The sequence below is a fragment of the Pongo pygmaeus genome, chromosome 13 (genome assembly GCF_028885625.2).
Source record: "Pongo pygmaeus isolate AG05252 chromosome 13, NHGRI_mPonPyg2-v2.0_pri, whole genome shotgun sequence".
NCBI classification, from domain to species: Eukaryota; Metazoa; Chordata; class Mammalia; order Primates; family Hominidae; genus Pongo; species Pongo pygmaeus.
Genome location: NC_072386.2, coordinates 24,131,257 through 24,157,071, shown reverse-complemented (window position 1 = coordinate 24,157,071; position 25,815 = coordinate 24,131,257). Strand labels below are relative to the sequence as shown.

General features: G+C 46.0%; 1 protein-coding gene across 2 annotated transcripts in view; it reads right to left on the bottom strand.

Moving 5' to 3' along the window:
• Window positions 1-25,625, bottom strand: part of B4GALT1 (beta-1,4-galactosyltransferase 1) — a 63,447-nt gene extending 37,822 nt beyond the window's left edge. Inside the window, exon 1 of one of the 2 annotated variants that reach the window (XM_054502860.1) lies at window positions 24,690-25,625. In XM_054502860.1, the coding sequence (XP_054358835.1) occupies window positions 24,690-25,101 (412 nt within the window). In that variant the 5' untranslated portion in view covers window positions 25,102-25,625. The remainder of the gene's footprint in view (window positions 1-24,689) is intronic. The other variant, XM_054502862.2, reaches the window with a different exon arrangement.
• Window positions 25,626-25,815: the final 190 nt, after the last annotated feature.

The following is a 25,815-nucleotide window of genomic DNA, read 5'->3' as shown; positions in this document are numbered from 1 at the left end:
TGAGACGGAGTCTCGCTCTGTCGCCAGGCTAGAATGCAGTGGCACAATCTTGGCTCACTACAACCTCCGCCTCCCGGGTTCAAGCGATTCTCCTGCCACAGCCCCCGAGTAGCTGGGACTACAGGCGCACGCCACCACGCCCAGTTAATTTTTGTATTTTCAGTAGAGATGGGGTTTCACCATGTTGGTCAGGATGGTCTCGATCTCTTGACCTCATGATCTGCCTGCCTTGGCCTCCCACAGTGCTGGGATTACAGGCACGAGCCACCGCGCTCGGCTGGTTTGTTTCTTAAATCAGATGTTTGTGGTATTTTTCTTTATACCTTTGGTTATATCTTTAAACTTGAACAATAAATATTTTAAAATATGACCCACAGATGGGAAAGGTGACCCCCTCCCTAGTCCCATTCCTAATAAGGAAGTATCTTCCAAAATAAGGATGTCAAAACATACAACTCAGTGACCAGAAAACAGGAATAGTCTATTCTTAATGCTGATATGATATGTCTTGGGTACACCACACACAAACACAAGTTCAACACCCCCAACACCCATTGTCCTTTCCACCAACTCACCATCCAAGCCACTATTTGTTTCTTTCCCTAGGACCTCTTTTTCTTTTCTTTCTTTTTTTTTTTTTTTTTAAGAGACAGTTTCTCGCTCTGTCACCCAGACCAGAGTGCAATGGCATGATTATCGAACTCCTGGGCTCAAGCAATCCTCTCGCCTCAGCCTCCCGTGGGACTACAGCGCATGCCACCACACCCAGCTAAGTGAGAAACATTTTTTCAACAGGAAACAGAATACATCTGTGGTCTCAGTACCCTGCATTTGGGAACAGAGAGAAAAACAAAGAATTTGCTGAAAAAAATAGGCCAGGTGCGGTGGCTCACACCTGTAATTCCAGCATTTTGGGAGGCTGAGGTGGGTGGATCACCTGAGGCCAGGAGTTTGAGACCAGCCTGGCCAACATGGTGAAACCATGTCTCTATTAAAAATACAAAAATTAGCCGGGCGTGGTGGCACTTGCCTGTGATCCCAGCTACCTGGGAGGCTGAAGAAGGAGAATCGCTGGAACCTGGGAGGTGGAGGCTGCAGTGAGCCGAGATCATGCCACTGCACTCTAGCCCGGGCAACAAAGCAAGACTCCATCTCAAAAACAAAAGACTCCATTTCAAAAAGAAAAAAAAATAAAAAATTAATAAATTAAAGGAGACTGCCAGACAAGGTCCACACAGCAGACCCTAGGTGGCCAAGTGGGAAGCTGGACCAACTGGGCACAGTGGGGCCAGTTGCTCATCCATTCATCTGTGCTCAGAAACAGTCCTGCCACATGCCTGACCTGCCACACTTGGTAGTTCTTCTAAAACATGACTTAAAAGTGACTTCGTCAGCAATGAACCGCTGACTGACCTCAGTGGAACTGCCATTTCTCATGCCTTGCTCTCTCCCTCATTAAAGTCCCACTCAACCTTCACAGGCCAAGCACTCAAGCTTGCTTTCACAATGCTGGTAGGTTTCCCTCTATTGCAGAGGCTTTCATGCTGTGCAGCACAAGAAGACTCATCTGCAGAAGTATGTGAATTTGCAGATTCTTGGGTCCTACTCACCAGATTGATTTGATAAGCCTGGGGCAGGGGCCCAGGAATCTGCATTTTAACAAGCACTCTAGGTAACTGCAATTGTGATGCAATTCCCTGGACTACATTTTGAGAAACGCCGGTTTACAGGTTCACTTATTAACTACCACTTCCCTCCCACCCCCATGAAGCTATTTAAGAATGAGGCCAAGAAAAACAACTTATACTCAGGAACTACTGTGCATTTTCCTCTCTGAAAATGTGTAACATGTTTTGCTTTCAGCTTTTGCAAATAGTCAAATATAATAATTATGTTGGGACCCATGGTTTGAATATCTTTTTTTTTTTTTTTTTTGAAACTGGGTCTTGCTCTGTAGCCCAGGCTGGATTGCAGTGGTGCCAGCTCACTGCAGCCTCAAACTGCTGGGCCCAAGCGATCCTTCTGGGCTGTGGTCTCGGCCTCCTGAGTAGCTGGGATCACAGGCACGAGCCACATAGCTCAGCTAATTTTTAAATTTTTTGTAGAGATAAGGTCTCATTTGAGATGTTGCCAGGAAAGTCTCAAGCTCCTGGTCTCAAGAGATTTTCCTGTCTTGGCCTCCCAAAGTGTTGGAATTACAGGCATGAGCCACCGTCCCCGACTAAATATCTACCTTTTCACTCTTCCTCTTAATTTTCTAAGTTCCATTTCTCTTTAATTATTTATTTTTGAGGAGGAGTCTCACTCTGTCGCCCAGGCTAGAGTGCAGTGGTGCGATCTCAGCTCACTGCAACCTCCGCCTCCCAGGTTTCAAGCGATTCTCCTGCCTCAGCCTCCCAAGTAGGTGGGACTACAGGCACGTGCCACCACACCTGGCTAATTTTTTGTATTTTTAGTAGAGCTGGGGTTTCACCATGTTGGCCAGGATGGTCTCGATCTCCTGACCTCGTGATCCACCCACCTTGGCTTCCCAAAGTGCTGGGATTACAGGCATGAGCCACCATACCCAGCCCATTTTCTCTTTTTCTGATTTTAAATTTATATTGGTCCTTTTTATGGTATGTGTTCTTATAAGCCACCTCAAAAACTTCAGGAAACAGGTAAAGCAACAATTTTTTGAAGTTCAAACCAAATGTCATCCCCTCTTCAGAGCTCTCCCCAGTCCCCTCTCAGGACCAATCAGTCCCCACTCCATATGCCTGCAAAATCCTTCACAAACCTTGGCTGGAGCCCTGCAGGGATGAGGCACTAGTCGACCTGCCTGCTTCCTCCCTTAGAATCTTGAGGGCAGGGGTTGTGTCCCATTCCTTTCTATGCTGGGACAGTTCCTGGCAGCAAGAGCAGCAATCATGTGTTGACCCACACTGCACTTGTTCAACTAAGAGGTGAGAAGCTGAACTCACAGAGCTGGGAGTCATCTTGCCTTTGATGTTTTAGAATCTAAGATTTTAGTCTTAAATTACAGTTAAGATCAAGGTGGGGCAAAAACACTCTCATTTCTGCCAGACGAGGTCTTCAAAGCAAGCCTAGGTGGCCAAGTGGGAAGCTGGACCAAGTGGGCAAAGTTGGGCCAGTTGCTCGTCCATTCATCTGTGCTCAGAAACAGTCTGCCACATGAGGCCTTTTGTTTCTAGGTTTAGCACCTGATTCATGAGCTACAGCCACCACCTCCCAACCCCTCCAGCATCCCATCAATTTTAAAATAAGTTTTCTCCAGACTCTAGGCCTAACATCTGACACTTTGTGGCAATGGATGGCCTAACCTCCTAATAAAAATGGTGCATTTTCTTGGCTAAGCCTCACATAGCCACACCAAACAGGCTCTTCACCAAATGTCACTATTTCCTTGAGAGAATAACCCCAAAGCTCAAAGTTTTACATGGGTCACAAAATCACCAGAAAAACCTCAGGTGGTCACTCAGCCCAGGATGCTGTCGCCAAGGCCTACATCTAAGGAAACAGCGCCATGATCAGATTCTGCCACCTCAAACGGCCAGGATCCACCTCGAACCAGACCCTAGGGAATCCTGGCAGACAAGGGCCAATAGAGCCGTGGGAATTATGTGTGGGCCCCACGGTTACACAGGAAAGAAACTGAAGGCCAGAGAGGAAGACAGACTTCCTCAAGAACACTCTTGGAATGGCAAAAAAGCTGTCCTAACTTCCCCTTAAATAATCTTCCAGGGTTCTGATATTCCTGGACGCATCCACACAGTGGACAGCAAATCACAGCACACGTGCCTTTACCGTCCCTGCGCTGTACCCATGGGGATTCTGTCTCAGAATCTTTTCCAATTTAGGGGCCCGGGGGGCCTTCAACTGATGGAGGTGGCATAAAAGTGAATCTTATTTGACATCACTGATCTAAACCATTCTCAAGCATTACTTCTATACCATATGTGGTCACAGATCCCCAATTCTGTGGGGCAGTAGAAACAAGGAGAGGACGTGGGGAAACCTCTGGGAGACCCCAGAACAGGCAGCATGACAGTTCCACTTCTGTCCAGTGGGGAAGCCATAGAAATGCAAAGCCTTGGGGTCAAGAAAGAGTGACTGGGGGTCACAGGCTTTTAAAGCCCAGTAAACAGGCTCCCAAGTGTTTGGTCTCTGGAGGAAAAAGTCCCAAGAGGAATTTCTGCTTTCTTTGGTCCTCACCCAAGGGCAGATTCCTCCTTCTCACTCCTTCCGCTGGAATTTCTGGAAACTGTGGAAACTGTGCCTGCCCACAGATATCTCTACCAGGAAAAAGCTCTGAGGCCTACTTGCCTATAAACCCCATATTAGCCCCAGGAAGATCTTGCTGTATATCTGTCCTTTTAGAACTAGAGCGCTTCCAGAAGGGATGATTTTAGCTTCTCAGAAAGGATCAGAATGGTATAGGCATCTGGCGTTTTATTTTAAGACTTTCACCTCCAGGCTGGGGCAGCCACCTGCCTCTTCTGGGCTCTCCTCTCAACCTGGAGCCAGTCACTGACAAGTAGCCCAGGAAGAACTCCAGAGTCACACTTACCACTACTCCCTCTAGGGTCCCATGCCTCACTGCCAAGTCAGGATGCTGGTGAGGATGCTTTGCTTTGCACCTCCTTAGGCCATTTGTTAGAAGAGATTTAGACATTTGACACACAGTCTACAGGAACTAAATGCAATTTTCTTTCTTTCTTTTCTTTTTTCTTTTTTTTTTTTTTTTTTGACACAGAGTCTCACTCTGTCACTCAGGTTGGAGTGCAGTGGTACAATTTCAGCTCACTGCAGCCTCTACCTCCTGGGTTCAAGTGATTCTCTTGCCTCAGCCTACTGAGTACCTGGGAATATAGGTGCATGTCACCACACACCACATCCAGCTAATTTTTGTATTTTTAGTAAAGACGGGGTTTCGCCATGTTGGCCAGGCTGGTCTTGAACTCCCGACCTCAGGTGATCCACCCGCCTCAGCCTCCCAAAGTGCTGGGATTACAGGCGAGAGCCACCACACCTGGCCCCCAAATGCAATTTTCAAGGGAAGGCAACACAGTAGGAAGGAATCACAGGAGGAAGGAATCACAGGCTATGTTTCAAATCACTCCTCCACCTCTAAAAAGCTACAGGCAAGTTTTATAACCTCTCTAAACTTTGTTGGTGACAACACAGTTCCTAACACACACTAGGCCTATGACATATATTTGCTGAATAAATACAAGAATAATATTTGTATGTGGACCTCACACTCTAAGAGGAAGACAAGTCATTCTTTTTTTTTTTTTTTTTTCCCCCTGAGATGGAGTCTCTCCATCACCCAGTCTGGAGTGCAATGGTGCCATCCCAGCTTACTGCAACCTCCCTCTCAGGTTCAAGCGATTCTCCCACCTCAGCCTCCCAAGTAGCTGGGATTAGAGGCACCCGCCACCACGCCCAGCTAATTTTTGCATTTCATAGAGACAGGGTTTCACCATGTTGGCCAGGCTGGTCTTGAACTCCTGACCTCAGGTGATCTGCCCACCTCGGCCTCCCAAAATGCTGGGATTACAGGTGTGAGCCCCCACGCCCAGCCAAGTCATTCTTAATAGAATCCAGTAGAGGATAAGGTGTCATAAAAAGAGACTGTTTGCTGAGGAGAGTCAGCAGAGTTCAACTATACCAGCATACCTAAAATACGGAAGAACAAAGGGCATTAACATAGTTACAGAAAAAGAAGAGCGCTGGTGAGAGACTGCACAAAACAATGGGAAAAACAGTTTAATGTTCCAACAAAATACAGCATGAGCGAAGTGAACATATATATAATAGATGCAGGAGGCTGAGGTGGAAAGATTGCTTGAGGCCAGGAGTTCAAGATTGGCCTGAGCAACATATTAAGACTCCCATCTCTAAAAAATAAAATAAAATTAGCGAAGTCTGGTGGTGCACACCTGTAGTCCCAACTACTCAGGAGGCTGAGGTGGGAGGATCACTTAAGCCCAGGATTGCGAGGCCACAATGAGTCATGATCATACCACTGCTCTCCAGTCTGGGTGACAGAGCAAAACCCCAGCTCTTAAAAAAAATTGTAAATAAATAAGTAAATAACAGATTCAGAGATATCTGCAATGTCTGAGACCAGGAAGGGATTAATATCCAGGACGTATAAGGAATTCCTGCATATCTTCAAGAAAAATATAAGAACTCCAGTGAAAAACAGGCAAAGGATTATAATGAATAAGCAATTTACCTAAGAGGAATCCCAAAGACCATGAGGCATATGAAGAAATGCTCCAGCTCATTAGTAATCAGAGAAAAGCAAGTTAAAACGAAGAGTTATCCTAGCACATCATCCATTAGTTTGGCAAAAAATAGGAAGCTGATTAATGCTGATTATTCACGGAGACGCAGAGCCTGTCATGCTCTGCTGGTGGAAATGTAAACTGAGGCAGCCATTCTGGAGCTGTGTCTGCCACCCCTGAATCAACATAAACATGCTCACACGTTGCCCATAAAGGAAATGTTTAAGGATTTTCCTCACAGCAATATTTGCGAAGGTAATGCTGGAGGCAGTCCAGGAGTCCCTCATTACAGAAGGGAAAAAGAAACACTGGGATGGATGACAATCATGAGGTATTATTCAGCAGTTAGAATCAACATGCTGGACATATACACGGCAACATGGATGGACCTTAAAAACAAAGGTGCACACTTGGCACCAATTCTTGTTTTCTAATTATGATTCTCTACTAAAAGGAACTAGAGCTCATTGGAGAAGTGACTGACTCTAGGGCTGAGTTGGGGAAAGAACAAGAGGACCATGGAACTTCTTGCTGTGCCTAAAAGTAAAAAAAAAAAATGCTCAAAGAATAATAGGATATGTCAAAAGGAACCAGGAACCTCTAAAGAGGAATCCCAAAGACCATTCCCGTGAAGGGGATCTATTGGCTAAATCTGGGATAGTCTGAACATCAGAATACATAATGATAGTAAAGGATTATGATTTAATGAAGTAAGGATGCATAGGTCTGCATTAATATATGAATTAATTAATAGGGAAAAAGGGTAAGCTCTTCCTTATAGAAGAATGCCAATTAACAAACATAGAAGGAATAATGGAATTAGAAAACCATCAACTAACTGATTCAGGCAAGAATCATTTGTAGATGCTAAAACTCAGTGGATATAAAGAAAACAATGAAAGGTAAGAAAAAAAAAGTGGATGAAAGTTTGAGGAGTAACAGGATATTTACATAATCTCAAAGTATATGCCCATAAGATACTTTAAAAATTTTTTTATTTATTTACCTTTTTTTTTGAGACAGAGTCTCACTCTGTCACCCTGGCTAGAGTGCAGCGGCATGATCTCGGCTCACTGCAACCTCCGCCTCCCAGGCTCAAGCAAGCCTTGTGCCTCAGCCTCCTGAGTAGCTGGAACTACAAATGCGCCACCACGCCAGGCTAATTTTTTGTATTTTTTATAGAGATGGCGTTTCACCATGTTATGTTGACTAGGATGGTTTCAAACTTCTGACCTCAAGCAATTTGCCCACCTCAGCCTCCTAAAGTGCTGGGATTACAGACATGAGCCACTACGCCTGGCCAGATAGTTTTAATTTAAAATGGTAAAATAGTAACTATAATGGAGTAATGCCAAATGCCACTACAATGAAATCCTCAAGGTTCACACTGCCAATAAGGAACAAACTGACAGTGTGTTTCTCTAGATCTCGTTACACTGAGAAGAACTCAGCATCATTTCAGTGGTATTCCTGTCAAAAGTGAATAACCTGAATCTGATCAGGAGGAAACATCAGACAGACCTAAACTGAGAGACCTTCTACAAAATAACTGGCCTGTACTCTTCAACAATGTCACTGTCATGAAATCCAAAGGGCTTGGGAATTATTCCAGATTACAAGACACTAAGAGACATGACAACTGAATACAACACATGGTTTTCTTCTACCATCAAGGCTATTATTTGGGCACCTGACAAAGTCTTCCTAAGACCTGTAGATGACATAGCAGAAATGTTTCAATGTTGATTTCCTGATTGTTAATTATACTATGTTTATATATATTTTTAAATCACCTTGTTGTTAGGAAATATACACTGAATAAGGGTAAAAGGAGATATATATATATATACACACACACACACACATATGCACACACACATGTATATATACACATATATACACACACATATATATGAGAGAGAGATCTAGATATATCTATCTAAAATTATATTAATATCTATCTGTCTACAGGTAGATACACACACACACACAGAAAGAGAGAAGGAAAAAGTAAATATAGTAAAATGTTAACATTTAGGGACTCCAGAGGATATCCAGGAATTCTTTGTATTAGTCTAACAACTTTTCTGTAAGTCTGAAGTTATGTCAAACTTTTTAAAAATAAAAAAAAAAAACAACCAGAACTGGATGAAAAACATACAATCAAAATGAGCTATAAAATGCCATTTACATATGTTTTAAAAATGTATATATACTGTATGACTCCATTTATGTGACATCCTCAAAAAGACAGAACAATAGTAATGAAGAATAGATCAGTGGTTGCCTGGGATTAAGGGTGGGAGGAGAATGTGACTGCAAGAGGGATTTTTTTGGTGTGATGGAACTGTTCTGTATCCTGATTGTGGTGATAGATACACAAAAATATGTATGTGTTAAAATTTATAGACTATATGCCAAAAAGCCAATTTTATTGTAGGTTAATCTAAAAAAAGGTTTTTTAAAGTTAAGAATACATCTATATATAAAGCAGTGGCTTCCATTTTGGCAAGAGCAAAAACAGATACACAAACTATAAATACATTAGAATAGTTGCCTATGATATACCTGGGAAATAGAAGTGGGAATGAGGACAAAATAAAACAAATACATAAGGCAAGAGAGTCCGTGAGTAGACCCCAATGATGATTATTGGCCATGAAAGGAAGCTTGATGGCTGGATGGAAAGAAGGAAGGAAGGAAATAAGTAAGGGAGAGATGGCAGATGGAGCTGGATGTGTCCTTCCAGGGCTGTACAAAGGAGGGGGGACCCCAACCCCTAGTCCAGACAAAGGTCCCTAAGGCAGGTGTACAGTATTGTGGGGATGAATTCATCAGCCACGAGAGACTGACCCATCTAATGTTAAATTCACTTCCCTGCTCTGACTGCTGACTCACCAGCTGTTAGCTTATACTGCGGCTTCCCTTGCAGTTAATTCAGCCAGAGAATTCTAAGCTACTCAACAACAGTTCTAATCTTCCCAGTAAAGCTGCAACTTTGCATTCCAGTATGTAAGTAAGTCTCCTGGGAGTTTTATTACTGAGTCAGCTGCCCCTCTAATCAGTTTTGGAGCCCTGACAGATTTTCTGGAGCTGCGGTGCTGATTACGAGCACATCCTTCTCTCTCCACCTAGCACCAGACCTCTCGGACTGTGGAGGGCCCACTGCTCCTATGGGCCATCTGGGCACTCAGCCAGCCATGTACTCCTGGCAATACCTCTCTGGTGTCAGGGCTACTTTAAATGTAGCCAGCTCCAATTTCCTTCTCTAAGGAGTGGGGATAATTATGCCTTCCTTTCAGATGTAAGTGAAATAATACATATACATACATATTGCAGTGCTTGGCACTAATAGATGTTCAATAAATATTACTTTCCCTTCTCCCCCGACTCCTTAGAACTTCAAAGCTTACAAATTACTACAGCTCTATCAGCACACATGGCTAAATTTTCACATTTCTACTCTTAGCCACTACAATCAGTGATAGATTTGGAGGAAAAGTCTGGGACCTTAAAGGGTCCCTGGAGTATTACATAAAGCTTCTTGCAGCGTTGAGAGTTGAACAGAAATTCTGTTCATCTTTTGCTGTCGAAGCCAAGTTGGTGGCTTCTAAAGAACCAACTTAGAAGAAAACTCAGGAGAAAAATTTCATCATTTTGGGATGGTGAAGACCTGCTTAAGTATGAAAGCAACCTGAAGGAAAACATAGATTTAAACACATAAAAATTCAAAACTTCTGGCCGAGTGCAGTGGCTCACACCTGTAACCCCAGCACTTTGGGAGGATCATTTGAGGTCAGGAGTTTGAGATCAGCTTGACCTACATAGTGAAACCCCGTTTCTACTAAAATACAAAAATTAGCTGGGCGTGGTGGCGGGCGCCTGTAATCACAGCTTCTCGGGAAGCTGAGGCAGGAGAATCGCTTGAACCCAGGAGGCAGAGGTTGCAGTGAGCCGAGATTTCACCACTGCACTCCAGCCTGGGCGACAGAGCAAGACTCCCTCTCCAAAAAGTAACATAACATAATGTAACATAACATAACATAACATAAAAACTTCTATATAGCTAAAGAAACCGGAGATAAAGAAGAGTGACAGATGGAGAGACCATATTTACAAATGATATGTAATAAACAAGTAAAATCCACAATATAAAAAGCTCCTGCAAACATATTTTTAAAACTAATAGAAAAATGGGTTAAAAGAAAAAGGGTAAAAAAAAAAAATGGGCCAAAAAAAGGGTAAAAAAAAAAAAGGTTAAAAAAAAGAAAAAAAAAAAGTCAGCTGGGTACAGTGGCTCACACCTGTAATCCCAGCACTTTGGGAGGCCAAGGCAGGTGAATCACTTGAGGCCAGTTTGAAACCAGCCTGGCCAACGTGGCAAAACCCCATCTCTGCTAAAAATACAAATATTAGCCAGGTGTGGTGGCACACACCTGTAGTCCCAGATACTTGGGAGGCTAAGGTGTGAGAATCACTTGAACCTGGGAGGCGGTGGCTGCAGTGAGCCAAGATCGGACAACTGCACTCCAGCCTGGGGGATAGAGTGAGACTCCATTTCAAAAAAAAAGAAAAAAGAAAAAATACTCACATAAGAAATACAAATGGGCAAGCCAGCCATGGTGGCTCATGCCTGTAGTTCCAGCTACTCAGAAGGCTGAGGCGGGAAGATCATTTGAGCCCAGGAGTTCGAGTCCAGCCTGGGCAACATGGCAAAGACTCCCATCTTGAAAGAAAGAATGAAAAAAGAAAGACAGATGGCCAATAAACACGTGAAAATCTGCTTAACTTCATCAGTAATCAGAGAAACATATTAAAACAAGATACTATGTCTGAATATGATACCGGCAAATATATAAAGGTTAGTAACATCCAGGGCTGGTATGAGTGTGAGGAATAAGCACTCTTATACACTGTTAATGAGAAAAAGCCAGAGGGCAAACTGACAGTATCTATCAAAATGTTTAAAGTGCATGATCTTTAAATCTCAAATCAGTAACCTAACCTTCTACCTTAAGACACCAGAAAAAGCAAACTTAACCAAAAGCGAACTTAACCAAAAGCAAGCAGAATGAAAGAATTAATAAAGATTAGAGAAGTTAATGAAGCAGAAAAATAAGAACAAAGAGAACAAATAATGAACTCAAAGTTGGTGCTTTGAAAAGATAAATAAAAATGACAAGCTTTTGGCAAGACTAAGAAAAAAAGAAAATTCAAATTATTATAATCAGTAATGAAAGAGGGACTATCCCTACACCAACTTTAACAGAAATAAAAAGGATCATAAGGAATCACTATGAAATGTATGCCAACAAATTAGATGACTTAGATGAAGCAAACTCCTTGGAAGACACAAACTATCAAAACTGACTTAAGAAAAAATAGAAGGTCTGAATACATCTATAACCAGAAACTGAATTAGAAATCAAAAAGTTTCCCACAAAGAAAACATCAGGCCCAGATGGCTTTACTGGTGAACTCTACCAGATATTTAAAGAAGAATTAATAAAAACCGACCACAAACTCTCAAAATACAGAAGAGGAAGGAACACTTCCCTACTCATTTTTTGAGGCAGTATTACCCTGATACCAAAACCAAAGATCTCACAAGGAAAGAAAACGAACAGACCCTTTCTGACAGTGGTAAACAACTATGAAAGAGAAAAAAGAGAAGGGGAGGGGAGAGGAGGGGAAAAGAAGGGAGGGGAGGGGAGGGGGGAGAGAGAGAGAGAGAGGAAGGAAGGAAGGGAGGGAGGGAGGGAGGGAGGGAGGGAAAGACTACAGACCACTATCTGTTACGAATACAAATCAACAAAATACCAGCAAACTCAATCCAGCAACAAATAAAAAGAATTATACACCATGACCAAGTGGGATTTATCCCAGGTATGCAAGATTAATATCTGAAAAATCAATGTATAATATACCATATCAATAGAATAAATGACAAAAAACACATGATCATCTCAACAGACACAGAAAAGCATTTGACAAAACCCATCACCTTTTCATGATAAAAATACTCAACAAACCAGGAATAGAAAGGAACTTCCTCAACCTGATAAAGGGCACCTAGGAAAAACCCACTGCTAACATCATTCTTAATAGTCAAAGACTGGATATTTTCCCGCTAACAAGACAAGTATGTTGTCTCTTAGCGTATCTACTTAACATTGTACTGGAGGTTTTCACGGGGCATTTAGGCAAGAAAAAGAGCTGCTGTGAGAGTTCATGAAAACAATGCAACTGAAGTATTTTTCCCATGGTTGGCATGTAATAAGTGCTGAACAAGCATTATCTTTTGTTCGGTGATGTAGGTGGTTGTTGATGGAGCCTAGAACCCTGCATCTACAGTGGCTCCCACCGATTACTTTTTCACACTGACCAACTTATCTATTCATCTTGACTTTTGATTTCCTGTTTAGAGACTAGAATTGCTAGAAGGTCTAAAGCAAGCATGTCCAACCGATGGCCCATGGGCCACATGCGGCCAGGATGGCTTTGAATGCAGCTCAACACAAATTCGTGAACTCTCTTAAAATATTGAGTTTTTTTTTTAAGCTCATCAGCTATCATTAGTGTATTCTATATGCGGTCCAAGACAACTCTTCTTCCAGTGTGGCTTGGGGAAGCCAAAAGATTGCACACCCCTGGGTCTTAAGTTTAGGTGGATGTGGATTTCTCCAGTAAGACCAACCCTGGCTCTTAGGGCCCACTGACAGCCACCCCAGCATTACACAGCTGGCCCTAATGGAGGCAGCACTCAATGGTCCTACCACAAAGCCATTTAGTGATGCTGAGCAGGAGTACATGGCTACATCAGAACTCCAGGCAGGAAGAGACTCCGGAGAGCATCCAAGCCAATCCTTCATCTCATTTTATACATGGGCAAACTGAGGCCCAGAGAGAGAACATGATTTCTCTCGGATTATTCAGTAGGTTGGAAAGAGAGCTGGACTTTAGGGTCTGGCATCCTGGATTCCAACACCAGCCCCAAGGTAGAATAAAGCAGGTTATCTACAGGTTTGTGCTTTAGTTTTTCTACCAACACACCAGGCACACAAGACAGCCCACCTACATCTATCTTTTTGTTTTAATGATATACTTTCTCACCTAAGACTCAATCAAACATCTAATGCTCCCTCTTCAGCTCCTCTTCCTAATCACTCAGCTGTCTGTGGTTTATGATGGCCTCTTGCCCAGGATACTGATGAACAATGTCCACCTGAAGGGAAGAATGTGTGCAACCATAAAATTCCAGTGTAACTGACACAGGGGAACACACACTCCAAGTTTCCAGTGCTGTGGATTCAACAAGATAGCGGCCTTCTCCTTGTGGCCTGGGGTACTCGCTTTGGGCTATATTCTGTCCCTAAGTTGTGGTCAGAGCCTCACAGCTCTTCCTCTTCTTTCTCTTGACTCTGCCCCAAGGCAGATGAAAACCTGCATTTGGAGGAATTTTATATGTGGCCTAAGGGTACTGACTGTATGCCTTTTGTGCCCAAGAAGATGAGTTAGGCATTGATCAAAAGACATTCAGAGTACTGATATTACCATATAACTAATCTCATTCACTCCTCTTACCAACATCTTGAGGTAAGAAATTATCTCCCTCATTTTAAGTAGTAAGAAAATCTTGCCCTAGGTCTCTAGGAACAATATACTACTAGCAGCTCTGACCTAATTCAGTGGGCCCAGAGTGCCATATTAAGTCACAACTGACTGCTGCGGAATGCAGTCAAAGGAAAAGAAGACATATGACATAGCTAAGGAGTGGCTGTCACAAATTAAATATGCCCCATCTGCTGGATCTGTGAACTTTTTTTTTTTTCTGGGGGCGGGGGGGTGGAGACAGAGTCTCACTCTGTCACCCAGGCTGGAGTACAGTGGCCTGATGTCGGCTCACTGCAACCTCCACCTCCCAGGTTCAAGCCATTCTCCCACCTCAGCCTCCTGAGTAGCTGGGACAACAGGTGCATGCCACCACGCCCGTTTAATTTTTGTATTTTTAGTAGAGACAAGGTTTCACCATGTTGGCCAGGCTGGTCTCAAACTCGTGACCTCAGGTGATCCACCCACCTCGGCCTCCCAAAGTGCTGGGAATACGGGTGTGAGCCACTGTGCCCGGCCAGGATCTATAAACTTTTAGTCACTGAAATCACTAAGTCTAAAATCATTCCATCATTTATGCAATTCAGTGGGCTTCTGAATCTACAAGAGTCTACAAAAGATGCAGGCACATGGGGGATGACTACAAGGACAGAACTGGCAATTAATATTTGCAGACTTTGGGCTACTGTAACAACTTATTTTTATCCAACATAATTTAAAAGCCTTTCTTCATTAGGGCCCTGTTTCTGGATCCCATACACCAGGGCTATTACATAGAAGTTCATCCACATGAGTTAAATGATCAGGTGCCCAGGCTAGCCCAACAGAATATAAGAGTTTCTATGGATGGCTACATGCAGTGTTTCCAAAAACCGATCCACAAACTTTTTGATCAACACCATTATTTTTAAGTCAGGTTTTTAAAGCCAGAGCCTGCCCCATGCTATAGGTTTAACACCACATATCAAGGAAGAAGGAAAGAATGTTCTTACTTTCTGTAAACCAACTTGGCAAAGGTAGGTGGGTGTTGAAAGAGCCACAGTAAGGCTCCTTTTGTGGACACAGAGTGAATTCAACAGGAACTGCTCTGAGGCAATCACTTACAGGAAAACCCTAATGTCCAGAAAGGCCACATGGTGTCCAGCACAGGGAACTACACACACACACACACACACACACACACACAGAGGATGGAAGTGTCAGTGTGAGGCTCCAGCTAGATCCAACTCGCCCTTAGAATCCACATACTTCAAAAGCCAGGATTTTCCAATTTAGAACCTGTGAATGATTCCAAACCTCTTGGAAAGCAATGCGGCAATGTGAATCAGTATTGTCAAGATGACCATATCCTCTGGCCTAGAAATTCTTCCCCAGGAATTTATCCCAGGAAAGTAATTCAACTGAAGCAAAGAGCTACACACTACAAAAATGTTCATCTCTAGATTATCTACGATAGTGAAACCTGGAATAGTGTATGCTAATGGAATATCTATAAGGATACTAGACAGCAACAAAAGATAATTAGGATAATCATAAACAACATAACATTTTATAAGATAATGTTGGATAAAAATGGCTGCATGCAAAGTTTCACTCTACAACTGCATTGGAATATATGCATTGGAATATGTATGCATTTGAAAAGTAATAGCAAGCTCTGTTATATACAGGAGTGGGAGCATGTTCTGTTACAATGGTAAGTAGAATTGTTTTTAACATTTAACATGGTAACATTGTATTTTCAACTAAAAAAAAAAAGGTCCTACAAAGCAAAAGCCAAATAAGTATTATACTACCAACAATAAATAACATATATTCACAACTTATTCTGTGTTAGGCACTGTTTTAAGCCCTTTCATGGCTACTACCTGTATTTCATAACATCTGTGAGGTGGATACTGTTATTGCCATTTTACAAGTGAGAACACTGAGGCACAGAGAGGATAACAACTTTCTTAAATCAAATACCACAGTGTGACAGAAACATTCCTTGTGCCATTTCTATGGGTCATCCACCTGCTAAAATTTTTATGTCTGCTTAGACAGACATGATGAAATCCTTAGCAGAAGCCTCATGGGTAGTGAGCTTCAAAAGGAATTCCAGAGGCCTTTCATGTTGCAGATACAAGCAGGTTTCCCCCCCCGCCCCACTCGCCAAACTGGAATCTAGGAGGTAGAGAAAGACAGAGGCTAAAGACCAGCAGGCCCAGCCCACTCAAATTTCAGAAAGACAACAGAGACCAAAGGAGTTAGGACTTGCCTAAAATGATGTAATGAATTAGAAAAAGAATGAAGACCAGAGCTCGGAATCCTCACTCCAGGGGCCTTCAAGGCTTGCTCCTACCTTCTGCAGACCAAGAAATCCCTCTCTGCAGCTCTCTTCCCTTTCAACTGCCTCCCTTTGATCCCTCAGTCCAGCTACCCTCAGACTTCCTCTGTCCATAACAGTCCAAACTGCACCACCTTCTCTTTCTTTTATCATCTTCAGCTCACTCTGCCTCCACTTCCTTTCCTCTCCTGCCCTGCTGGTAAAGGTGTGCAACTTTTGGAATTTCAGCTTTAGTATTCTTTCCACATGACAGCAAGTAGAGGAAATCGCAGGTTAATTTTAGCAGTAGACTCCTGCCCTTCCAATAAGGGAGACTGTTCAAACATACTGAGAGACAGAGATGCTAAAATCAATGTCTGGAAGAGAGGTCCTTCATTCTGACTCTGGCCCTGGCCCAGACCACCCATTTGGCTCCCTGCACCTCCTCAGTACCCTCAAAGCACCCAGGCTTCCTCTCTCTGACCACACCATATTGCCAGAGTCTATCTACTACTACTAAGGGACTGCCCAAGAGTGGGGGCCTCTCTTGTTCATGTCTATCTCTCACACTTCATATAGTGTAGTTACCAATAAAAGTTTGCTGAATGAGGAAATGAGTCCCTATTCATTCTCTTCCTGGGGAGAGTCTCTCCTGACTTTGGTGTGAAGACTCAATTCTACCTATTCTTGGGCAGGCAGGGACTCTGGCCAGAGTACTCCTCTAAATGTCAGGCGCTACCCAACACCTCAATACCACATCCCCACAATCCCATAACACAAATACCAGCTTCCCTAGGCCGCACCCTTAACTCCACATCCTTTCCTGTTTCTTTTTTTGTTGTTGATTTTTTCCAAGCTGGCAGTGTCCTGCAACACCAATGACAGCTCTGCGGTTTCAGGATGTCAAAGGCAAAAGGCCATTATGCAAAACAGGAAGAAACTTTGAAAGAAAAAAACTTAAGGCATTTTTAGAATATACCCTGTCATGGGGCCAAGCAATGATTGAATCCCCTGCCAGGGACCCTCCCCATGACCTCTAGGCCCCCGTGCTGGGGCAGGAAGGAGCCTGACCTCACACCGTATCCGTCACACTGCTGACATAATCCTGCCCCTTCCCTCAGTGCAACCTTGCCCTAGCGCTCCAGGCTTTGTGCCAAATGACCCCGGCAGACAAAACTGCTCCTCAGAGAGAATTTATCTCCACTGAGGACATTCTAAAGGGAGTAACTTCAAAGTATACTCCTTGGGAATAGCCTGGCACACTGGCCTGAGGCTTTATTGATCTAACCCACCTGAACCAGCCCCAACTGAGAATCAGGTTCTGCCTCTCCCTAAGAGAGCTTCTCCCTAAGAGAATTCCTAGAAACCTAAAGTTTCTCACTATGGCTCCTCCCTAGATCTCAGGACCACCTGGAGGTGGGAGAGCTGTGCTATATGTTTCAGAATCTGATTTGCAAGCTTGCTCCCACCTTCCTGTGCGTCACATCTCAATGATGTCAACAGCACTGGTTTAGCTAGCTGTTGTTCACCCACCACCACAGCCCCAGAGCTACAGTAGTCCACAGAAGGCCAGCACAGGGACTTAGCTGCTAAAGAAACAAATGGAGAAGTTACTGAGAAAGCATCAGCCCCACCGATTCTGTTCACCACAGATTTCTGCTCAGCCAGATCCTAAGAGCCTATCCTGCAGCCTGGCCCTTTGCCCCTGCCCCCAGGCACTTCCTGGACCTAGTTTCTTTTTTAATCAGAATTCTAGACACATTGTTCAGCAATAAGTGATACTCATCTGCCAGCACTAAGCAAATCTGGAATTTCCAATGAGTCTATCCTTTTGTAAGACTGGCTTGAAAATCTAGCCCTTCTCAAAAAACATTCAACACTTTTTTTCCTTTTTTAGAAAGCTCTCCTACAGAAACCATCCAAAAAGTACATAAAGCTTTCTGCACAAGCATCACTACATCACTAAGAAAAAACAAAAACTATATATGTATATGTGTGTGTTCAGCAACAGTTGAATTATTTTTTTAAGTTATGGCAGATTCAGCTGACAGAATATGATAATGCCTTTGTGATTTTTAAAGGTATAGGGTCAAGTCTGTGACAGAATCTTAAATGAAAAATGCTGAACACCAGGCTATCTACATGAATCTATGTCAATCTATCTGTCCATCTATAAAGACAACAGCTATAACACTGGGTGTGGTGACTGACACCTATAATCCCAGCGCTTTGGGAGGCCAAGGCAGGTGAATCACTTGAGCTCAGGAGTTCGAGACCAGCCTAGGCAACATGGCAAAACCCCATCTCTACAAAAAATACAAAAATTAGTCAGGCATGGTGGTGTGCACCTGTGGTCCCAGCAACTTGGGAGACTGAAGTGGGAGAATCACTTAGCCCGAGAGGTCGAGGCTGCAGTGAGCCGTGATCACTGCACTCCAGCCTGGGTGACAGAGCAAAAACCCTGTCTCAAAAAGAAAAAGAAAAAAAAAAAAGATATCAGCTATATTCTCAAACATGAAAAAGACTAGTAGGAAATATGCCAGTATGTTTCTTTTGGGTGATAGGAATTTGGGTGTGCTTTTATATCTCTTTCAACTTTTCAAATTATTTTCAATGAGCCTGCATTGCTTTTTACTTTTAAAATGAAGGAAGAGATTATCCCCCCTCAAAGGGCAAAAGCAAAGACCCATACCACTATCCCCAACATCCCTGTGAGGCAAGTTGTTCTCTCTCTCTCTCTCTCTGCCTGGGCTTTGTGAGGGGCTCTGGAGAAGCAGCGGGTGTGGGGAGTGGATAGAGAAGCAGCTACATAACACACTCAGACCAGACTTTAAAATCACTGCCAAAGAATTCAGCAACAGCCAATTATATAGCCCCTGGCCTTCATTTGTGCAGGGAAGGGGCGGGCTGAGGCCAAGCTGCAAAGTGGAACCTGAAACACTGAGTGTGTGACTCACCCCTCTGTCTTCTAAGGACAAATCCCTTTAGGCCACATTCACCCAGAACCAGCTCCCCACTAAACCCTGTCCCCCACCCCCAAGCCCCACTCTCCAACCTGTAGGTCTCTGACTTACAGAACAATATCCTGAGATCACTCCTTGAGCTAGTGACCGCCTCAGCTCATCCTGCAATGGCCCAGATCAACACAGAGGCCCCTACAACTCAGGTCTCAGGTCTCTACAATCTCAATCACAGTCTGGCTCCCAGGAACCCCTACCAAGTTTAGGGACAGGAGGGACCCTGTGAGTCTAATCCCATGCCTTCTTAATTCCCCTAGGAGCCAGGGTCTGGCTGGCTGGCCTTACAGTGACCTCACTGCCCAGGGACCACACCAGTCTATACCAAAGCCAAATGTAAAACTGTCACCATGCCAGGCCCTCAAAGGATTTAAGCTTCAAGGGCAGACCATTTGTCCTAAGACAACTGGATTGCTGCTCCACTGGATAAGGAAAACTGGAATTTCCAGGTAGATGTGGGTTCAAGCAGAATTCCAGTCTCTGCTTCTTCACAGTAAGAGCAGAGAACAAAGAGTAAGAAACAATGTACAGGAGGCACTGGGTAAACAGATAGCAGGGAAATCAGCAGGTATGACTACTGAATAAACCTCTTTCACAAACATACACCCATAGCCCAGCTGAGTGCAAAGGGGATGAGCCTGCCGGCCCTGTTCCTTAAGTCTGGATGGTCCCTAGGGTGGAATCTGTGGAAGGCTTGGACTGCCTTGCCATTAACTGCCCCATAATTCCCAACCCATAAATTAGCTTAGTCCCAGCCTGGAAATCGCTACCCTGCTGCTACCCAAAGACCATAATACCCAGTGATATCTCATTATAATCATTATAAAGCAGCAAGTTAAAGATTACTCAGCAGAACTAATGCATAGCTTCAGAAATTAGAGGAAAATTTTCACACAACCAAATAAAACCAGGGCTGGAGAATTTTGATATGAACTTGGAGTTTGTGAAAGAAGAAAGGAAGAAATGAAGGAGGGAGGGGAGTGATAGGGAAGGGGATAAATACACACTTTGGTTCCCTTAGATGACGTCAGCACTGTTCAATTATGCCTCCCCTGCCTAAATTAAGAGTTCCTGAAGAAGAGGCATTTTGTTTTCTTCTTTGAAGCTCTAGTGCCCAGCATAATACAGGAACACTGCTGGAACTGAAGGAATGAAGTTATCAGATGCCTTAGCCATCATGGATATCCATACAAGATCACCATACAAGACCCTTCAGATGGACCAAGACACACACCTTGCAGGGATCGTCTTCTGAAACAGGTCACCCTGTTTCAGGGCATATCAGGTCACCCCTGAACCTGTGCACTAGCCAACTATTGAATAGTAACCTCCAGGAAGAGCACTAGACAATCCCATCGTGGAATGCTACAGTTCTAAGAAGCTGCAGTTTAAGTCCAATCCCACATTTGGCTCTTGCTCCCCATTCCCCAAGGAGTTTCCATTTGGTTCATCAGAGGCTCCACTGCAGGTGGAGGCGGCGCCGTGTTTTTACTCAAAGTCTGGAATGAATTACAGCAGCCAGGGATCACTCTTATCGCCATAGGCTGTGTCTAAGAAAGCGACTAAGTTTCACCATGAAAGCAAACCAAATAGTCATGGAGGGTATTTCTCAATCTCAGACTGTTAGACAAAGAATGTCTGTGTATACGTCAATACATTATTTTCCACAAAAAAAACAACAGGACAAAACTGGCTTACAAGACTAGTTATCTGAGCCTAAAGCTTCAACCCCCAGGATGAAGCTCCACCCCAAGCCGGAAGGTGATGAGGTTCCAAGGCTCATCCCCGAAAGGGCGAGAGACAGTCCTTTCCCAAGCCTCAAAGTACACTCTGTCCTGGGCAGCCTGCTTGCGTCCACATGTGTGCATATGAGGGAGGGGGAAACGTGCTGGTGGGGAAACGTGCTGGTATAGAAACACCCGAGAGCTGAGAGCCCAGCAAAGACCAGCAAGTGCTAGGGCACAAACCCTGGCAGAGGCTCAGCGACAGCCCCCATAAAAACCAGGGAAACCGGCTCATGAGCAAGTGCTCCTCGGGTGCCCTGGCTACCTGTAGCTGCTGTTTGCTGGTCCAAGTGCCCATCTCTAGATCAGAGTCTTCCCTTTGAACAAATGAAGAGATCTCCTCAAAGCATAGGTGGGCAAGAGCAGCCTCTGAGGCTTAAGCAGTCTAACACTCACTCCCCTACCCCCCTGAGGGGACTGTACCAACCATCCCAGGCCCCAGCTGAGCCCCTAGGCCAGCCTGCCTCTCTCACCAGTTCAGCTTCAGGTACTGCCCACCTCCCCCCATCATCCTGCTCATCTCCAGACTGGCAGTGCCACAGCTGCTCAAGTCCCATTGAGCTGCTGCCCAATCTGAGCAGAGATAAACATGACAGGGGGAAGAAGCCCAAGGCCACTGTTCCTCCCAGCTCAGCAGGCAAACACCCAGGTGGCCAGAAAAGAGGGCCTCGCTGCAGGGTGATAAGTGGATGCTGCATGGCCCTGCTGAGGACCTGAGACAGGGTTAGGAAAGAAGGATAGCATAGCATCTGCAGGCCTAAACTACCTTGGAGGATTTCCTGGAGAAAGCTGTAGAATCCTCAGGAAAGGCCCACCTTCCCACTGCATCACTCACTCCTGCAAGCCTCACATTAGCCCATAGCAGGGTGCCTGGTGTGGGGGCGGGGGGTACTATGGCTCCATACCTGCAGCCTGCCCCAGGTCACATTAACCCAAGTCTATCTGAAGACTATTCCAAGGCCCTGACAGCTCCAACAGCAACCCATCAGCAGTCCAATCCAGTGCGTTATGTCCTCCAGGGAAGGGCTTACCTATAACCCACACCTGTCAGCCGAGAGGAATCTCAGCATCTGGCCCAGACCCCTGGACACCAGAAAGTAAAGCCAAGTCGGGGAAAGGAACTGCAAGTAGTGAAAAGGCCACAACTCTAAACCCCACGGATGCTTTCTCCCACCAACCACAAAACCACGCGCAAGGGCTTTGGCTGACACCTGCCCATGAACAGATGGGCTCGACTCCCCCCACCCACACACTCCCAAGGAGACTTTCAGCTTTCTCAAGGCCTCATAGCCAGGAACCTCCACTCTGAGAACTGTACCTAACCATCCAAACCTACAGGCCCTATTAAAATGAAGAAAAGACCTCTCGGCCCCCGTTTCTGGGGCTGCCTCAGCAGCAGCCTAAACGTCATGGTCCCTTGCATGTCACACGAAAGCAGCCAAACTAGAGAAGGCACTCTCTCCTCGTCCTCCAAAATGTTCTTTCTCGGGAAGTTCTTTCAAGTAGCCAATTACAGTCCATTTAGAAACACCAGTAACTGGTGACAAGCCGATCACTAGCAACACCATTACAAAACAAAACTAAGCAGAGATATGGTCACGACCTTGTCTCTTACGCTTCCAAGAGAAGATGTGATACTCAAATACCAATCTAATCAACTTTGCGGTACTTTTGTTTAACTTGCTAATTATTTTTTCTTTCTGTGCAATATCCAGGCAACAACTAAAAACAAAAGCAAAAAACCTGGCCTTTTTCTGGCCTGGAGACTCAGTCTCTCTCCCCCTTCACTCTGCTGTTCAGAGCCATTTCAGTGGGAGTCTGAAAAAATGAAACTTTTTAAAGGTCCTAAGCAAATATTATTACTATATTATTATTATGCGGTGTATTGAGTGCCTGTATTTTTTTTTTTTTTTTTTTTGAGACAGTCTTGCTTTGTCGCCCAGGCTGGAGTGTACTGGCACAATCTTGACTCACCGCAACCTCTGCCTCCCAGGTTCAAGCAATTCTCCTGCCTCGGCCTCCTGAGTAGCTGGGATGCCACCACCCCTGGCTAACTTTTTTGTATTTTTGTAGAGATAGGATGGTGTTTCACCATATTGGCCAGGCTGGTCTCAAACTTCTAACCTCTCCCCTCAGCCTCCCAAAGTGCTAGGATTACAGGCGTGAGCCACTGTGCCCAGCCTGAGTGCCTGTATTTAATGTACATGATCTCATTTAGTCTTAAAAAAAACCCTGTAAGGTAATCATCGACAACCACATTTTACACAAGGAAGAGATTTTGAGAAACTCGATAGCATGTCTCAAGTCAGACACTTAGCAGCAAGGCAGAGTCCATTTCATTTTATGGTACTAGTCTGCTTCCCAGAATCATCATCAAATGCAAAGGAATTTAATTATCTGCTTAAAAAAACAAGCCCCCATTACTACCACAGTTCATGTCTAACCAATTCCAAGATGTTCTTCCCAAACTTGATATGAACACATTGACGCAATTACTGGCGAAATTGAGCAAGAGTATGTAGTAGCCAGGGCTCTGTGGGAAAGTGACAGAAAACTCCTATCGGCAGGATTTCATCCTGCCTGCCAGGGCCCCTCACTCACAACAATTATCTAAAACTTAGCATTAGAAATGAGAGACCACCTGTGTGGTAACCCTGGAAGCAACCTGTGGTTGCCTTGGGCCTGTGGGCCTGTAGGTTACAGGTCAAAGAGAAGTCCAGACTAGGCTCAGCCTCCTGCTATGAGGAATGCAAACTCACCTACTCAAGCTCTCTGCCTATGCTGAAACAGGCTAGAGGTCAGAGTTCAGATAATCTGGGCAAGATAATTGAGACTCAGGCTGCTACCGGAAGTACCAGAAATGGGCAATGTGGTGTTGACTGGTTATATTTTAGCCCTCTAGCCCCCAGAGTACACAAGCTCTCTGCCCCTGGGAGAGATCCCTGCTCACCTAGGTTTTGCGTTCCCATACCGGGAGGAGGCTAGGGGGAAGGGCTCTCGGTCACGATCCACACAGAGGAAGAAATGAACACACAGTGACAATTTACTGAGGGCTTACCCTCATTAATTAAGCCCTTATTTACATTGTTCACATAATCTTCCAAAACAACCCCTTGAAAGGGTGACCATTTATTATCCCAGAAGAGAAACCTGAGGTTCAGAGAGAAGTCACTTGACCCAAACGATCAGGAGAAAAACCCACTCTCAGGAGAGTGGCTCTATGGCAAGACACGTGAACCGAGAGGTCAGTCTCCTTCCCCACCGGGAGCCTCACGTCAGTCCCCAAAAGGGAGTGGATTACTCGAGGTCCCTACCAGAGTTCTCAGTGCAAGGCTGCTCCAAGCCCTAAGCAGACCCAAACTCCAAAACTTCCTGAGCCTCGGGCCACAGCAGGGAAGTCTCCAAGGCCTTCTCTGGTTCTGGGACTAGAGGGGCCTCGGGACTTCCTTGTGCGGTCCCGGCCCCAAGCCTCCAACAGGACTCCCCAAGGGCCCACCTCGCAAACCTTCTCTCCCATCCAGTCCCGAGCCTGTCTGGGATTTAAAACTCTGATCCAGAAGAGGGAGGCTGGCTGTCGTAGAAAAGCCAGCCTGTGGGAATGTCTGGGGGACCCTGTCGGAGAAATCCGGGAGGGGGTCCCAATCCTCGGACTGGCGCCGACCCGAGTCCTTACCAAGCAGCGGGGACTCCTCAGGGCAGGCGGGCAGCGACAGTGCGGTGGTGTGGGGCACTGGGACCGAGGTCAAGTTGCTAGCCGGGCCAGGGCCAGAATCCGCGACTGGGCTGGAGTCGCCACCCGGGCGCGGCTGGGAGGAGGCGCCTAGAGGAGGCGGCGGCCGGGCCCCGCCGGTCCGGAGCTCCCCGGAGGGCTGCCCGATGGCGGCGGCACCGTTCGAGCCGCCCTGCAGCGGTGTGGAGACTCCGACCAGCTGGGGCAGGCGGCTCAGGTCGCGGCCAGCCAGGTAGTAAACGAGGGTGACGCCAAGGTGCAGAGCGCAGACGGCCACGAGCAGGCGGCAGGCCCGCTGTAGGGACGCACCGGGCATCGCGGCGCTGCCGCTCAGGAGCGGCTCCCGAAGCCTCATCTTCCCGCCGCCGCTTTAAGAAGGGTGTAGGCTACAGGAGGGGAGGCGACCCGCCCGCTGGCCGCCCGCCAGGCGCTGCCCCACAGCGGCGACTAGGGGAGGGCCCGGAGCGGCGGCGGGCGAGCGGCTGAGCTGAGACTCCTCCGGCCAGCCAGACCTGGGAGCGGCGAGAAGCCGCCCGAGGCGCCGGCGGGGAGGGGAGGGGAGGGGAGGGGAGGGGAGGGGAGGGGAGGGGAGGGGCCCCGACGGAGGCGGGGGCGGGGCCGGGCGCGGGGTTTTCTGGACGAGGGCGGGAAGGCGGGGCAGCCCGTGGCGGGATGGGCGGGATGGGCGGGATGGGCGAGCTGGGCGGGGCCTCGGGAGGGTGGGCAGCGGGCGGGGCGGCCTCGTGGGGTCCCCGGAGTCTGACTGGAGCTCCGACGCTTGGCCGCGCACCGCCCTCTTCCTCCTGAGCTCGGTCGCGTTGAGCCGCGCCTCCTCTTCCTCCTCCACGCTGCCCTCGACAGGCCTCGCCACTTCCTGGGGTGCGAAGGGACTCGGGTGCGAGCCTGGGCCTGCAGCGCGGCGGCGGAGAGAACGGAGAGGACAGCTGGCGGGTGGTTATCTGGGGTGGTTTGGGGCCGCGGCGGCGTTCTGGCCAGTGGGCCTTGGTGGGCTAGGAAGAGAGGCAGCAAAAGGTTACCCAGGAAACGGGCTTCGACGCCGGGCGAGGAG